Source organism: Mobula birostris, chromosome 6 (assembly GCF_030028105.1).
Source record: "Mobula birostris isolate sMobBir1 chromosome 6, sMobBir1.hap1, whole genome shotgun sequence".
NCBI classification, from domain to species: Eukaryota; Metazoa; Chordata; class Chondrichthyes; order Myliobatiformes; family Myliobatidae; genus Mobula; species Mobula birostris.
The window spans coordinates 37,347,487-37,363,775 of record NC_092375.1 but is presented as its reverse complement, the minus strand read 5'-3'; the positions used below and the strand labels follow the sequence as shown (position 1 = coordinate 37,363,775).

The 16,289-nt window shown below is 36.1% G+C and overlaps 1 protein-coding gene across 3 annotated transcripts in view; it reads left to right on the top strand.

Moving 5' to 3' along the window:
• cip2a (cellular inhibitor of PP2A) overlaps nucleotides 1-16,289 on the top strand; it is a 122,609-nt gene that overhangs the window by 102,787 nt on the left and 3,533 nt on the right. For all 3 annotated transcript variants that reach the window (XM_072260238.1, XM_072260239.1, XM_072260240.1), the window contains 4 exons: nucleotides 12,248-12,444; nucleotides 13,043-13,156; nucleotides 13,274-13,356; nucleotides 15,674-15,813. In XM_072260238.1, coding sequence (XP_072116339.1) covers nucleotides 12,248-12,444; nucleotides 13,043-13,156; nucleotides 13,274-13,356; nucleotides 15,674-15,813 — 534 coding nt within the window. The remainder of the gene's footprint in view (nucleotides 1-12,247; nucleotides 12,445-13,042; nucleotides 13,157-13,273; nucleotides 13,357-15,673; nucleotides 15,814-16,289) is intronic.

Below are 16,289 nucleotides of genomic sequence, written 5' to 3'. Positions count from 1 at the left end.
AAAACCAATTTCCCCCGGGATCAATAAAGTATGACTATGACTATGCCATTGATGATATCATTTATGCATACAGCAGAATAAATTCAGGAATGAAGTTTCCCTTAGCTAGTGTCTTAAAATATATGGTTGCCAATCAGGACAGCAGGGAAAAGAAATTGAGAGTAGTAAATCTTTAGAATTGTTAAGAGGACTCTGGAGGGTAAGTTAGACATCAATTGGTAATTAGGCATCTGGGGATGACAATAGGTGCAGAAGTAGACCATTCGGCCCTTCGAGCCTGCACCGCCATTCTGAGATCATGGCTGATATCTACTATCAATACCCGGTTCCTGCCTTGTCCCCATAACCCTTGATTCCCTGTGTGGGATTAGTGTAGGAAAGTGATGCTGAAGGATCAACTATGAACCTATTGAATGGCAGAACAGCCGTGTGAAACTGAATGGCCTACTCCTGCATATATTTATCCTTTTCATCAAACTGAGCCTGGTAGGTTTAAAGGGTGGGTGGGAACCATGGCCCATGCAAGTTTGATGGAAGCATGAAACCAGGTCCTTGGTGTGTTAATAGCAGGGGAATTTGCGCTTCTGTGTATCAGAGGGTATGTGAGAACCAGGGTTTCAGGGATGACTGGAATCAGCACCCAGTGAACCAGATGTAGAAACTCAGCAAGCCAGGCAGTATCTGTGGAAAAAAGTAAACAGTCGACGTTTTGGGCCAAGACCCTTCATCTGGAATTTTGGAGGGCTTCAGCCCGAAATGTCAACTATTCACTTTTTGCCATAGATGCTGCCTGTCCTGCTGAGTTTTTGTGTGTGTTGCTTTGGATTTCCACATCTGTTTGCATATTTAGAATCATTGGGAATTCTGAACAATCAGATGCAGAGGAGATGGTGGAGTGGGGATGAAATAAACGATGTTAAAAGTTCGTGCAGAGTCTCAGATAGAAGGGTTGTGTGTGATGGTAATAATCTTCTGAGGTGTGTCTATTTCAGTGCAAGGAGTATTGTGGGGAAGGCTGACGAGCTGAGGGCGTGGATTGACACATGGAATTACGACATTATAGCCATTAGTGAAACTTGGCTGCAGGAGGGGCAGAACTGGCAGCTTAATGCTCCAGGGTTCCGATGTTTCAGACGTGATAGAGGCAGAGGAATGAAGGGTGGGGGTTGGCATTGCTAGTCAGGGAAAATGTTACAGCAGTGCTCAGGGAGGACAGATTAGAGGGCTTGTCTACCGAGGCCATATGGGTGGAGCTGAGACACAGGAAAGGTATGACCACATTAATGGGGTTGTATTATAGACCACTGAGAATTGGAGGAGCAAATCTGCAGAGAGATAGCGGACAACAGCAGGAAACATGAAGTTGTGATAGTAGGGGATTTTAATTTTCCACATATTGATTGGGATTCCCATACTGTTAAAAGTCTAGATGGGTTAGAGTTTGTAAAATGTGTTCAGGAAAGTTTTCTAAATCAATATGTTGAGGTACCAACTAGACAGGATGCAATATTAGATCTCCTATTAGGAAACGAGTTAGAACAGGTGACAGAAGTGTGTGTAGGGGAACACTTTGGTTCCAGTGATCATAACACCATTAGTTTCAACTTGATCATGGGTAAAGATAGATCTGGTCCTCGGTTTGAGGTTCTAAACTGGAAAAAGGCCAAATTTGAAGAAATGAGAAAGGACCTAAAAGGTGTAGATTGGGACAGGTTGTTCTCTGGCAAGGATGTGATTGGTAAGTAGGAGGCCTTCAAAGGAGAAATTTTGAGAGTGCAGAGTTTGTATGTTCCTGTCAGGATTAAAGGCAAAGTGAATAAGAATAAGGAACTTTGGTTCTCAAGGGATATTGGAACTCTAATAAGAAGAGAGAGATGTATGGCATGTATAGGAAACGGAGCGAATAAGGTGCTTGAGGAGTATAAAAAGTGCAAAAAAAAACTTAAGAAAGAAATCAGGAGGGCTAAAAGAAGACATGAGGTTGCTTTGGCAGTCAAGGTGAAGGATAATCCAAAGAGCTACAGGTATATTAAGAGGAAAAGGATAGTAAGGGTAAAATTGATCTTCTTGAAGATCAGAGTGGTTGGCTATGTATGGAACCAAAAGAAATGGGGGAGATCTTAAGTGGGTTTTTTGCGTCTGTATTTACTAAGGAAACTGGCATGGAGTCAATGGAAGTAAGGCAAACAAGTAGTGAGGTCATGGAACCTATACAGATTGAGGAGGAGGAGGTGCTTGCTATCTTTTCAAATCTTTTTATTGTTATACAAAAGAAATAACATGAGTACATTGAAGTAACAACACTTACAATGTCTCAAAAAAGACATTATCTTAAAGATTGAAAAAAAATGTTTGTGTTAACAAGAAAAACCTACTAAGCAGAAAAAATGAGGGAAAAAAAGAGAACCCATTAGGTGTACAACCCCAGAGTCATGTGTCATACAAAAAGCTTCTAAAAATAAACATCAAACCGCTTGCTATCTTGCTTGCTACCTTGAAGCAAATCAGAGTAGATAAATCCCCTGCACCTGACAGGGTATTCCCTCGGACCTTGAAGGAGACGAGTGTTGAAATTGCAGTGGCCCTGGCAGGTACATTTAAAATGTCGGTATCTATGGGTGAGGTGCCGGAGGATTGGAGGATAGTTCATGTTGTTCCGTTATTTTAAAAAGGCTCTAAAAGTAATCCGGGAAATTATAGGCCTGTAAGTTTGATGTCGGTAGTAGGTAAATTATTGGAAGGAGTACTGAGAGATAGGATCTACAAATATTTGGATAGACAGGGACTTATTAGGGAGAGTCAACATGGCTTTGTACGTGGTAGGTCATGTTTGACAAATCTATTAGAGTTTTTTGAGGAGGTTTCCAGGAAAGTGGATGAAGGGAAGGTAGTAGATGTTGTCTACGTGGACTTCAGTAAAGCCTTTGACAAGGTCCCGCATGGGAGGTTAGTTAGGAAAATTCAGTCGCTAGGTATACGTGGAGAGGTGGTAAATTGGATTAGACATTGGCTCAATGGAAGAAGCCAGAGAGTGGTAGTGGAGGATTGCTTCTCTGAGTGGAGGCCGGTGACTAGTGGTGTGCCACAGGGATCAGTGCTGGGTCCATTGTTATTTGTCATCTATATCAATGATCTGGATGATAATGTGGTAAATTGGATCAGCAAATTTTCTGCTGATACAAAGATTAGAGGTGTAGTGGACAGTGAGGAAGGTTATCAAAGCTTGCAGAGGGATTTGGACCAGCTGGAAAAATGGGCTGAAAAATGGCAGATGGAGTTTAATACAGACAAGTGTGAGGTATTGCACTTTGGAAGGACAAACCAAGATAGAACATACAAGGTAAATGGTAGGGCACTGAGGACTGCAGTAGAACAGAGGGATCTGGGAATACAGATACAAAATTCCCTAAAAGTGGTGTCACAAGTAGATAGGGTCGTAAAGAGAGCTTTTGGTACATTGGCCTTTATAAATCAAAGTATTGAGTATAAAAGTTGGAATGTTATGGTGAGGTTGTATAAGGCATTGGTGAGGCCGAATTTGGAGTATTGTGTACAGTTTTGGTCACCAAATTACAGGAAGGATATTAATAAGGTTGAAAGAGTGCAGAGAAGGTTTGCAAGGAGGTTGCCGGGACTTGAGAAACTCAGTTACAGAGAAAGGTTGAATAGGTTAGGACTTTATTCCCTGGAGTGTAGAAGAATGAGGGGAGATTTGATAAAGGTATATAAAATTATGATGGGTATAGACAGACTGAATGCAAGCAGGCTTTTTCCACTGAGGCAAGGGGAGAGAAAAAACAGGACATGGGTTAAGGGTGAAGGAGGAAAAGTTTAAAGGGAACATTAGTGGGGGCTTCTTCACACAGAGAGTGCTGGGAGTGTGGAATGAGCTGCCAGATGAGGTGGTAAATGCTGGCTCGCCTTTAACATTTAAGAAAAACTTGGACAGGTACATGGATGAGGGGTGTATGGATGGATATGGTCCAGGTGCAGGTCAGTGGGACTAGGCAGAAAAATGGTTCGGCACAGCTAAGAAGGGCCAAAAGGCCTATTTCTGTGCTGTAATGTTCTATGGTTCTATGTTGGATTATTGGTGTCACTTAGCCATAACTTGCTGCTTGCTGTCTACAGTTAATAGGATTTCTGAAAATTACACAGAAAACACTCCTCCAAGCATTCCATTTCTCAATACCAACCTTTTCTCCTCCCTTCAGGTCAGTCTCTTTTTCAAGCTGTTTTAGTTGTTGAGTCTATTTGAGAGTAAAAGAGAAATAGATTATAGGACTTTAAGGGAACCAGGAGACACTGGGTTTTTACAAGACAATGGCACCAAGGTAAAAGGCCAATTGCATTGAAAGATGGAACAAGCATCATAGCCATGCAGCCTACTTCTTCTTCTATTTATGTTCTTACTGTTCTGCATGCAAGTCAAGTCCTTGTCAACTGTGTGAGACTAAAATCATAGAACTGCAGAGGTTCAAAATCTGAAATAAAAATACGAAATTCTAAAAATATAGAAACATAGAAACATAGAAAATAGGTGCAGGAGTAGGCCATTCGGCCCTTCGAGTCTGCACCGCCATTTATTATGATCATGGCTGATCATCCAACTCAGAACCCCGCCCCAGCCTTCCCTCCATACCCCCTGATCCCCGTAGCCACAGGGGCCATATCTAACTCCCTCTTAAATATAGCCAATGTACTGGCCTCAACTGCTTCCTGTGGCAGAGAATTCCACAGATTCACCACTCTCTTGAGTGAAGAAGTTTTTCCTAATCTCGGTCCTAAAAGGCTTCCCCTTTATCCTCAAACTGTGACCCCTTGTTCTGGACTTCCCCAACATCGGGAACAATCTTCCTGCATCTAGCTTGTCCAATCCCTTTAGGATTTTATACATTTCAATCAGATCCCCCCCTCAATCTTCTAAATTCCAACGAGTACAAGCCCAGTTCATCCAGTCTTTCTTCATATGAAAGTCCTGCCATCCCAGGAATCAATCTGGTGAACCTTCTTTGTACTCCCTCTATGGCAAGGATGTCTTTCCTCAGATTAGGGGACCAAAACTGCACACAATACTCCAGGTGTGGTCTCACCAAGGCCTTGTACAACTGCAGTAGTACCTCCCTGCTCCTGTACTCAAATTCTCTCGCTATAAATGCCAGCATACCATTCGCCTTTTTCACCGCCTGCTGCACCTGCATGCCCACTTTCAATGACTGGTGTATAATGACACCCAGGTCTCGTTGCACCTCCCCTTTTCCTAATCGGCCACCATTCAGATAATAATCTGTTTTCCTGTTTTTGCTACCAAAGTGGATAACTTCACATTTATCCACATTAAATTGCATCTGCCATGAATTTGCCCACTCACCCAACCTATCCAAGTCACTCTGCATCCTCTTAGCATCCTCCTCACAGCTAACACTATCACCCAGCTTCGTGTCATCCGCAAACTTGGAGATGCTGCATTTAATTCCCTCATCCAAGTCATTAATATATATTGTAAACAACTATATGCAGCAGATCTGTGGAGGAAAAACAGTATAATAGCATTTTTTCTAGTCATATATTTTCTTACTATGGAAACTAATCACACGGCTATTTTTGAAGGAATTGTAGCTAAATGGAAATGATAAAATAAATTTGTAAAAAGATTTGGTTTGTACACTGAGGATGATCTAAATTATCTGCAAAGAAATATTTGGCTAGCATGGGGAGTCATTTTCTAACTTATTGCAAGTAAGACTCATCACATGATAAGATATCATGATATTTTTAAAGATAGGTGTTAACAAATTGACATCTTCAAAGTATGGAAAATAAATAAACAGCATCTCAATACAACTTCAGTGAAGAAAGCCATTTGTTCAAGAAAACAGCCATCTCTTCATCTTTGTTCAATATTGAGGCAGTGGTGGCATGTGACTTTGGTACTACCGGGGAGTTGCGAAGGTCTTTATGCACAGTTAAGCCCCTATTCTGCTTCATGAACAATGGTTATGTTGAAACAGGGGTTTCCTATTCACCATTTGGAGTATAAAAAATTATGTAGTTAATGGATTGGCATCAGTTTTCTTCTTACTGCATTTTAATTTTTGCTTATTCTCAGATTTAGCAGTGGCTATTGCGTACAATTTCATCTCCCTCCTCCAAATGTGACCTAAAATTTTAAGTCTTTTGTTTTTATTGAGCTAATTTAATCTGGTTTTAACTTGGTGTCTTACATTTGAATTAAAATATTCTCCTTTTGCTGCTCCCATGTTGGAGTGAATTTTCTTTCTTTTCAAATCTTTTTATTGTATATATATATATAGGAAAAATAACATGAGTACATCTAAGTAACAACATTTACAATGCCTCAAAAAAAAACCCATCATCTTAAAGATTGAAAACAAAATTTTGTGATAACAAAAAAAAACCTACTGAGCAGAAAAGTGAGAGAAAAAAAGAGAACCCATTAGGTGTACAACCCCGGAGCCATGCGTCATACAAAAAGCTTCTAAAAATAAATATCAAACCGCCAGCAAGAAAAGAAAATATACTGAAAGAATTTACAATTAGATCGTGGAAGAATTATATCAATTAACTCAAATGATAATAACGAGTAAATGAGCCCCATCTTTTCTCAAAATCAAATAAAGGTTCAAAGGTTCGACTACTAATTTTCTCCAAACTAAGACATAGCATCACTTGAGAGAACCATTGTGACAAAGTGGGAGCTGATGTATCCTTCCACTTCAACAAAGTGGCCCTCCTAGCTATCAATGTAACAAATGCAATAACATGTTGGTCAGACACAGAAGTACCATGAATATTTTGAGGAACTATTCCAAAAAGCACAGTTAATTTATTAGGTTGTAAATTAATTTTAAGTGCTTTAGAAATTGTTGAGAAAACCGACTTCCAAAACTGTTCCAATATAGAACAAGACCGAAACATATGTGTCGGTGTAGCTATCTCAGTTTTACATCTATCACAATGACTATCAACATTAGGAAAGATTTTAGAAAGTCTCTCCTTTGTCAAATGATAATGATGTACAATTTTAAATTGAATCAATGAATGGCTAGCACAAATTGAAGAAGAGTTAACCAACTTCAATATCCGCATCCAATCCTCCGTCATAAAAGTCAAATTAAGTTCCTTTTCCCAATCCTGTTTAATCTTAGACAAAGGACGCTTATCCCATTGTAATAATAAATTATAAATTCTTCCAATAGAACCCTTACTCAAAGGATTCATACTCATAATAGTATCTAACAGGTCAGCCTCCAATATGTAAGGGAAATTACTTAAATATTTTTGTAAAAAATGTCTAAATTGAAGGTATTGCAGAAAGTGTGAGTATGAAAGAGAATATTTATCAGTTAATTGTTCAAAGGACATCAATCTATCTTCTATAAATAAATCCAAAAAAGAATTAATACCTTTATTTTACCAAAGTAGAAAAATTGGATCACTCAAAGAAGGCTTAAAAGTAATTTTGGTAAATTAAACTACATAGTTTAAATTTTATAAGATTAAAAGAATTGCGGAACTGGAGCCAAATTTGTAAAGGATACTTAATCGCAGGATATAAGTTTAAATTAACAACTTTACCTAATTGCATAGGTAAAGGAGCCCCCAATAATGAAGTTAAATAAAACTGTTTTACAACTTTTAGTTCCAGATCTACCCAAATTGGCCGATCACTCTTATCAACCCAGTATAACCAAAAAGACATATATCGCAGATTAACAGCCCAATAATACATTCTAAAATTAGGCAAAGCAAGACCTCTATCCTTTTTCAATTTTTGTAAATGACATTTACTGATCCTTGGTCTTTTATTATTCCAAATAAAAGATAAAATAATAGAATCAATCCGATCAAAGAACTTCCTAGTCAAAAAAACAGGAATATTCTGAAATAAATATAAAAATTTCGGTAGAATCATCATTTTAACTATATGAATGCGACCAACAAGTGAAAATGTAAGTGGACTCTATCTACTAAATAAATACTTCATAGGGTCTACTAAGGGAACAAAATTAGCTTTATAAAGATCCTTATATCTTTTAGTAATTACAATACCTAAATATCTAAAAGAGTCTGAAACTTTAAAAGGAGTATTATCATATATAGAAACAGAATCATATAAAGGAAATAATTCACTTTTACTAAAATTAATTTTATATCCTAAAAAGCCTCCAAATTCATTAAATAATTTTAACAGGGCAGGAATGGATTCGTCAGGGTTAGATATATAAACCAATAAATCATCAGCATAAAGAGAGACCTTATGCATGGTCTCATTCACAAATATCCCATGGATATTTTTAGCCTCACGAGGAGCAATAGCAAGGGGTTCTAATATTAAATTAAACAACAAAGGACTTAATGGACAGCCTTGCCTTGTCCCCCGTGAAAGCTGAAAAAAAAGGAGACCTACAATTGTTAGTAACAACAGTAGCAATAGGGGCTTTATATATCATTTTAATCCAATTATTAAAATTAACACCAAAGCCAAATTTCTCTAAAACATTGAATAAATATTTCCATTCGACTCGGTCGAACGCTTTTTCAGCATCCAAAGATACAACACATTGTGGAATTTTAGAAGAGGATGAATATATAATATTAAGTAGTCTCCGAACATTTGAAAAGGAATAATGGCCCTTTATAAAGTCTGTTTGATCTTTACAAATAATTTTACCCAAAATATTCTCCAACTGATTGGCCATTATCTTTGACAAAATCTTAGCGTCAACATTCAGTAATGAAATAGGTCTATATGAAGTACAGTCTGTAGGATCTTTATCTTTTTTAAGAATTAAAGAAATAGAGGCCTCATAAAAAGTAGAGGGTAAGTCACCTTTCACAAAAGAATCCTTAAACATTTCCAACATATACGGAGACAGCAACTTTCCAAATTTTTTATAAAATTCTACGGGATAGCCATCAAGTCCTGGGGACTTACCAGATTGCATTGAAAAAATAACCTTATGAATTTCGGCTTCAGTAATTTGAGCATTGAGAATCTTTTGATCCTCAGCCGAGATTTTAGGAAAAACAATCTTTCGTAAAAAAAAAGCATTCATTTTAGAGGAATCTAACGGACATTGAGATTTATATAGCTCAGCATAAAAGTCTTGAAAAATCTTATTAATTTCCTCATATTCCTGAGCTAAGGTACCATCTTTCCTACGAATTTTCATGATTTACTTTTGTCTGCAGCCATTTTTAATTGAGATGCAAGCAGTTTATTATTTTTATCTCCAGACATATAAAATTGGCTCTTTAACTTAAGCAAATAACCTTCAATGGGATGAGTTAATAACAGGTTATATTGTGATTGAAGTTCCACCCTTTGTTTAAATAAACTAGTATTTGGGGAAATTGCATAAATATTATCTAAATCTTTAATTTGTTTTAAAATTCTATCTAATTCTGCTTTAGTTTGTTTTTTAAGTTTAGCTGAATAAGAAATAATCTGACCGCGTAAAAATGCTTTAAATGTATCCCATATAACTAATTTAGGCATACCCCCTATATCTTTAAAAAGAAAAAATTCCTTTATCTGGGTTTCAATGAAAGTGACAAAGTCAGAGTTTTGCAATAATGTCTGAGACATGCGCCAAGGTGGGTGGGCAAGAGTGACATCATCAAATTCAAAAGACAAACTCAGAGGCGCATGATCAGATATAGCAATAACGTCATATTCGCAGGTTTTAACACTAGGCAAGAAGCGGGGATCGATTATAATATAATCGATCCTCGAATATTTTTTATAAATGTTTGAGAAGAAAGAATATTCTCTATTGTCGGGATGAAGATACCTCCACAAATCAATCAACCCAAAATCAATCAAAAAGGAATTAATAAATGACGCGGATTGATTTGGAAGTCGCTGATTGGTTGAGCTCTTATCAATCATAGGATTTAAACAACAATTAAAATCCCCACCCATTATGAGCATATATTCATTTAAGTCAGGCAGTAAAGCAAATACCTTTTTAAAAAAAGGATCATCTAAGTTAGGACCATATAAATTAACCAAAACAACTTTTCTATTACAGATTGTTCCTTTAACAATTAAAAATCTACCATTAGAATCTGATTCAATATCCTCTTGAATAAATATATTAGGTTTAATGAAAATAGACACGCCTTTTGTTTTACTCTGAGAAGTGGAGTGGAATTGCAAACCATTCCACCATCTAAAAAATCTACTTTGATCTCCCGCCCTGATATGTGTCTCTTGAGCAAAAATTATATCAGGTTGGAATCGGTTAATAATTTTAAAAGTCTTCTTTCGTTTAGTAGGATGATTCCAACCACGTACATTCCAACTTATCATATTAATCCGTTTGAACAACATACTATGATTTCATTCTACTTTATACATGCACAAAGCACATACCAGTGCAGGATGATCAAAGATGGTGGCGATGAAGAATACAACCAAATAAAAAACACGCATGCTCCGGAACCACCCAATGGGAAAAAACTAACTCTAAGCCCACCCACCCACACCCAGAAACCCAAAAAAGGCAAGCGATCTACGATAGAATTCAAAGCTGCTGACTGCTCTGTCTGTTTTCTTTCCCTCCCCCCAGTTAGTAAAAAAGTAGAGTGACCTTGTGAGAAAGACAATAAAGTCTCAGGAAAAAAAGGTATTAACATTCCATCGACTAATAAACAAGAAAGAACCAAAATAATATTATCTCTTAGAGAGAAAAACCAGTGCCATGTTTAAGTTTAATATTAATTCCCTAAAAAAAGCTTTAAATTCAGTTCTAAAATGTTACAATAGAACAGAAAAATATATAAAAAGCCCTATTAGTAGGAAAAACTACCAATTAGCTACGAAGTATTATTAAATTAAAGGAACAAATGGCCTTATCTTCTTCCCTCAGTCATAAAATGTCCAGAGATCATTTGAGCAGAGATACTTAAACCGTAAATCTTTCCAAAGGAAAACCAATAATATGCAATAAAAAACAACTCCTCGTGTTCTTTAATTAGTCTGTCGATGAAATATACAAGTGACCTTCATAAATCTTCTTTCCAAAATGCAAATAATAAAGAAATAGCCAAACAGCCTTTCAGATGGATCATTCAACAGTGGTGTCGGTGACAGCGGCAGGCAAAGCCTGAACAAAATCCAGTGCAGCCTTTGGATCAAAAAAAGTACGAGGAGGAGAATTAGGAGGGAAAATTTTAAGTTTTGTCGGATACCTCAGAGACGGGAAAAGATTCTTATCATATGCTTGTTTCATTACCAGGGCAAATTTTGATCTTTGTTCCATTATCTCTCTTGGATAATCTTCATAGAAGCGGAGCTCAGATTCCATAGATCTAAAAACTCTCTGTTTTCTTGCCTGTCGTATTATTTGATCTTTAATTTTAAAGTGATGAAAGCAAACCAGAACAGATCTTGGTTTACTAGAGTCCTTCGATTTCGAGATAAACGCCCTGTGTGCCCTTTCGATAGCAGGCGGCTTTGATAGAATGGTAGGAAATAAAGTGTGGAAAAGCTTACCAAAGTAAGCCGTTAGATCTGCATCTTCAGCTCCTTCCTGCAGCCCAACAATTCTTATATTCCTTCATCGAGACCTAGTTTCCAGGTCTATAATCTTATTTTGATATCTTCCCAAACGAGTTGTAACTTCAGACAGCTTTTGCTTAGTTATCTTCAATTCCTCTTTGTGTGAAATAACTTGAGTTTCCAGGTCTTTAAGTTTTCCCAGAAATGACTTCATTTCATTACTATTCTTTTCCAGTTGGTCTTTAATTGATCCATTCTGATCCTTAATTGAATTCAGTGTCCGAACGATATCTTCAGCCCACGATGGCATTTCATCAGATCTTTCCTTTTGCACCTTTCCTTTCCCATTACCTTTATCACTAGGTTCAGGTAAATTTATCCCACTTCTTGTAGACATAGACATATTGATCACCCTCAAGAATCAACAAGTAAAAATTTTAAATTCAAAGCTTAAACTAGGGGGAAAGAAAGAAAACTAAGAGCAGCAGAAAAATACTGGTACTCCATTAGCAGACAGGGGTGGTCCCAGGAGTGAATTTTCATTGGACTGTGGAATGCACTAGTGACATCTAGTGGCAAGTAAACATTTTAACATGTCATATATTGGATTTTCAAATATTTAAATTTATGATTAATGTATCTGCAAGACTTGGTCTGTATGTTTATTCTGAGTTGTTACATTTTATGAATTATTAGGAACTTGTGTTTGAATTGTAGGCACGACAATTAGCTTCACTTCTAATGGACGCAGAGAGAAAAAATGAAGAACTTGATGGAGTGTTGAAGACTCAGCTGCTGGAATCTGACCGTGCCAAGGCTGATATTGAAGAGCTTTATCAACACAATTGTAAACTACAAGCAGTTGCTGAAGAGCATGAGTCATTAAAAATTACTTCTAAAAATCTTTCTCAAACGTAGGTTTTGCATTTGTCTGTTTTGTTTATGATATATTTTCCAACTGCTTTTAAAACAGTCATATTGTTGGCATGTGAGTAAAGGTTTTTCTTGAATGTTGTAGCTACATTTGTTTTGTTCTATCAGGTAGAAATTGTGCAGTTACCTGTAAGAAAAAAGAATGGAGAGTACTGTACTGTGCAAAAGTATTAGGCACCTATTAATAGTTGGGGGTGTCTAAAACTTTTGCCCAGTACTGTAAGCTGTTTTTTTATATCCAGTACCCTAGCTATATATATGTCCCTAAGACTTTTGCACAGTGATGTATTCTCCCAGATAATGAGAATCGGGTTTAACTTTTGTCTGTCTCCTTGCTTCGTTTTCCAAAATATTATTGATAAATACATTGGATGTCAAGCAATGGAAGGGAACTTAAGGAAATGAAAAGAACAAGAGCACGAAAATTATCTGTTGGAACATGCTTAATTTTCCAAATGATCTCAGAGAAGCATAGCATTCCAAAGGAGGTTAATTGTATCTATACAACTTTATTCATAGTCTCTGTATTTTGATCAAAATAACTGGCTAAATTTATGGTCCATAACTTTTATCTTCTAGACTTGATAATGTTGAAAGGCAACTTAAAGAACTTCAAATTGAACATAATTCATTAAGCAAACAATGTGAATTATTCAAAAAGCAAATTGACTCTCTTAAGCAACAGAATGATAGGTAAGCCCATCTTATGATATCTGTTTAGATATGTTTTTCATAAATCCTAATGTTTTTCAAGTTACTATTGGGCAGAAAAGCAGTGATATATCTTGTCTTTTCCATTTTGAATCATAGGTACATTGCTCTGTTGGCAGAGTTGGAAGGACAGAAGAATGATTTGTGCATTCAGTTGCAGGCGAAGGATAATAAATTATTAGGTTTGATTTGTATTTCATTATGTATCTTTGGTTTAAAATTATTCAAAAGCCTTTAACACTTAATATAAATGCTTGTAAAATGCTTTTTTTCATTTTACGTCTTGAAAATGTTCATATTGTCTAGTTAAAATAAAATTTAACCAGACATTGCATTAATGTTTAGGGTTTTATTTTGCTGAAGTTTTCCCTACATCTATTTTTTTGTCACCTCTTGTACCTTATTTGTGACTTTGGAAAAATTGTTCCTATTATGGGCTTGGAGTGGGTGTCTCCAGCTGTATAACATATAAGTGGAATTATTGGGTATGATTTGTGTCAAATTCCCTATATAGATTGAAAGTGTTATGATTTTAACAAAAAACTCTTCCCTGTACTGTGTCAAGAAATCTTTAGAAATGCATCATTCTCATTAACTTCACTTGGAATTTGAAAGTTATTAGCAGGGTAGTGTTGTTGATGCCAATTCTTTGCCAAAACACCTACTTTTCTGCTCCCCACTCTAAAATCCGAGTGCAATGCTCTTAAGAACATGCAGAGCACAGTAGGGAAAATTGATCAAAGCTGTACCCTGAATTTTTTGAATTGGACACTCTTTGGTGTGCATTTTAATTTTTTTTTAATTAAATAAATTATAGCAAGTCTATCAGGGTACATTGACTTTATTTTTGTAAACTTTTGTGAGTGACATGGAATAGCACTTCAAGATATTAAAAATGTTTTATGCTTTCGGTAATCAATCCACTTTACTGTGCTGTTTTGCATTTTTAGGTGACCTTTTAAGAAGACTGATAGTACAGGCACAGAATTATTGTTGGAAGCCTATATCAGATGCCATGCAGCATGTTTGCTAGTTGCTATGTGACTTTTCTATTCTTAGCTGAAAATGACTGTAAATAAGTAATATGTATTGTTATAGGCCTGGCCACATTTGGCTGGAGGTCTTGCACAGTGATCTTTCATTAAAAGTAGGCTGCAAAGTAAAAAAAAAATCAGCTCCTTGGGATAGAGATGACAAGAAACTTCTTTACCCAGTTGATAATGAAAGTTTGAATTCTCCACTCGTACACTTTGAAAGCTCATTTGCGGAGCACTTTCAAGACATGGATCAATAGATTTATGAATATTTAGGAATTTGGAATATAGGGTTAATGAAGAAAAGTAAAGCCATGATTAAAAATAAATCAGTCTTGATCTCATTGAATAGTGGAGTAGGCACCAGATACTGTAAATCATTTCCTGTTTCTCCTATGTTCACATAGTTTTTGTAAAGTTCTATTATATTTAGATGCACAGGGATCAAAGTCAGTCATGTATTAGGAAGATAACCTCCTGTAAGACAGAAATGTTACTTCTCATTTGGTTTCACATTTACGGCTTGTCTTACCTAGACTTGTGTCCAACCCAAAGTTAGTTTTCTTTGCATCTCATGCATACAAATACTTGAAACGTGTATGCATCATCGGGAATCACCCAATTCGGTTTATTATACAAGTAAAAACACGTAGATGTGTAATATATAGTCATACTAATATATTTAGTACAATGTCATCTGTGAATTAATTGTAATGTATGTACCTCTAGATCTTGTAACATCTGAATAAGATTATCTCCTTGTACAGAAAATGATACATCAAGGATAAATTCCTATTCTTGAAAAGGTATTTTTGATGAAATACAAGAACCAAAAGCAGCTTTTAGTTAGTTTTAATAGCTTCAGTAAATAGTTTGTTTACTTGTAAGGAGCAACATTTGTTCTGTAGCAATTCCTTTAGACTATTCTTATCCATCCGTTCCTTGAATTTAGTTCTCAACAAGAGGAATTACTAGAACATACAATGTAATATATTGGCATCTTATGTATAACTGGCCAGCTCATCATCAAAGCTACAAGTTCACTGTTTAAGTTGTTTTGACTACTAGCTGACAGTAATTGGAGTGATAATTCAAGAGGAATTGGTTGAGGAGATAAGCTGAATTAAAGAACCTGAGTGTAAATTATTAGTGCCTTTAAGTTAAGGAACAGATTAACAAGTTGCTTAGAAATGAGGAATTAAAGAAACAGATGCAAAACTACATATGTGATTGCTGTAGTTTAAATGATAGATGGATATTTCAATCATTTCCATAGTTTCGCCAAACCATCCTGATGGACTAGGAAGTTGTAAGGTAATTTTCTGGACTTGTGAAATTGAAATTGTGTTTGAAACATTGAAAAGTGGCATGGAGCACACAAAGTATCAAATACAAAATGACACGCTTAGTTGCAATGTGCTTATCCTTCTTTCTGTGTGTTGCTTTAAAACTTTTTGATTTACAGATTTAGAACAAAGGTTCCAGTCACAACATGAGAAAACAAAAACAATGGAAAAGGGGAAAGAAGACTTAGAAGAAGCTATTGGTATACTCCAAAAGGATCTTAGCAAGACTGAGTTAGCAAGGAAAGAACTCAGCATTAAAGTAAATATTCTTATTATTTAATGATATTGTTCCCCTCAGAATACTGTAGAAATGTGAGCTGGCATCTGTAAACACTGTGATGTGCAAATCATTGCTTTCCTTTCTAGAATATTCTGTTAAATAGCTACATCTCAGACAGAGAGTAAACTGATTATGAAAGCTACAGTTCAGATTAGATGAGAGATCAGTGACTAAATTGAGAATATCTAGGGTAATCTTAATGCTTGAAATAAAGATCTGATTGGAGCAATTGTGACTTCATAAACAGAGTCCAAAAATTGCTCAGACCATATAGATAGGGATTTAACAGAAGATGAAGAAAATTTGCTTTATGTTGTTTTGAAGACTGTGCACTGTCGCAGTCTTTTCTTTCTCTGAAAAATATTTATTTAAAGTTGCCATGTATACATCAATAGAATTAGGTAAAGATTGACTCAATATTTTCAATTCTCTCACAAAAATCCTCTTTAACTGTG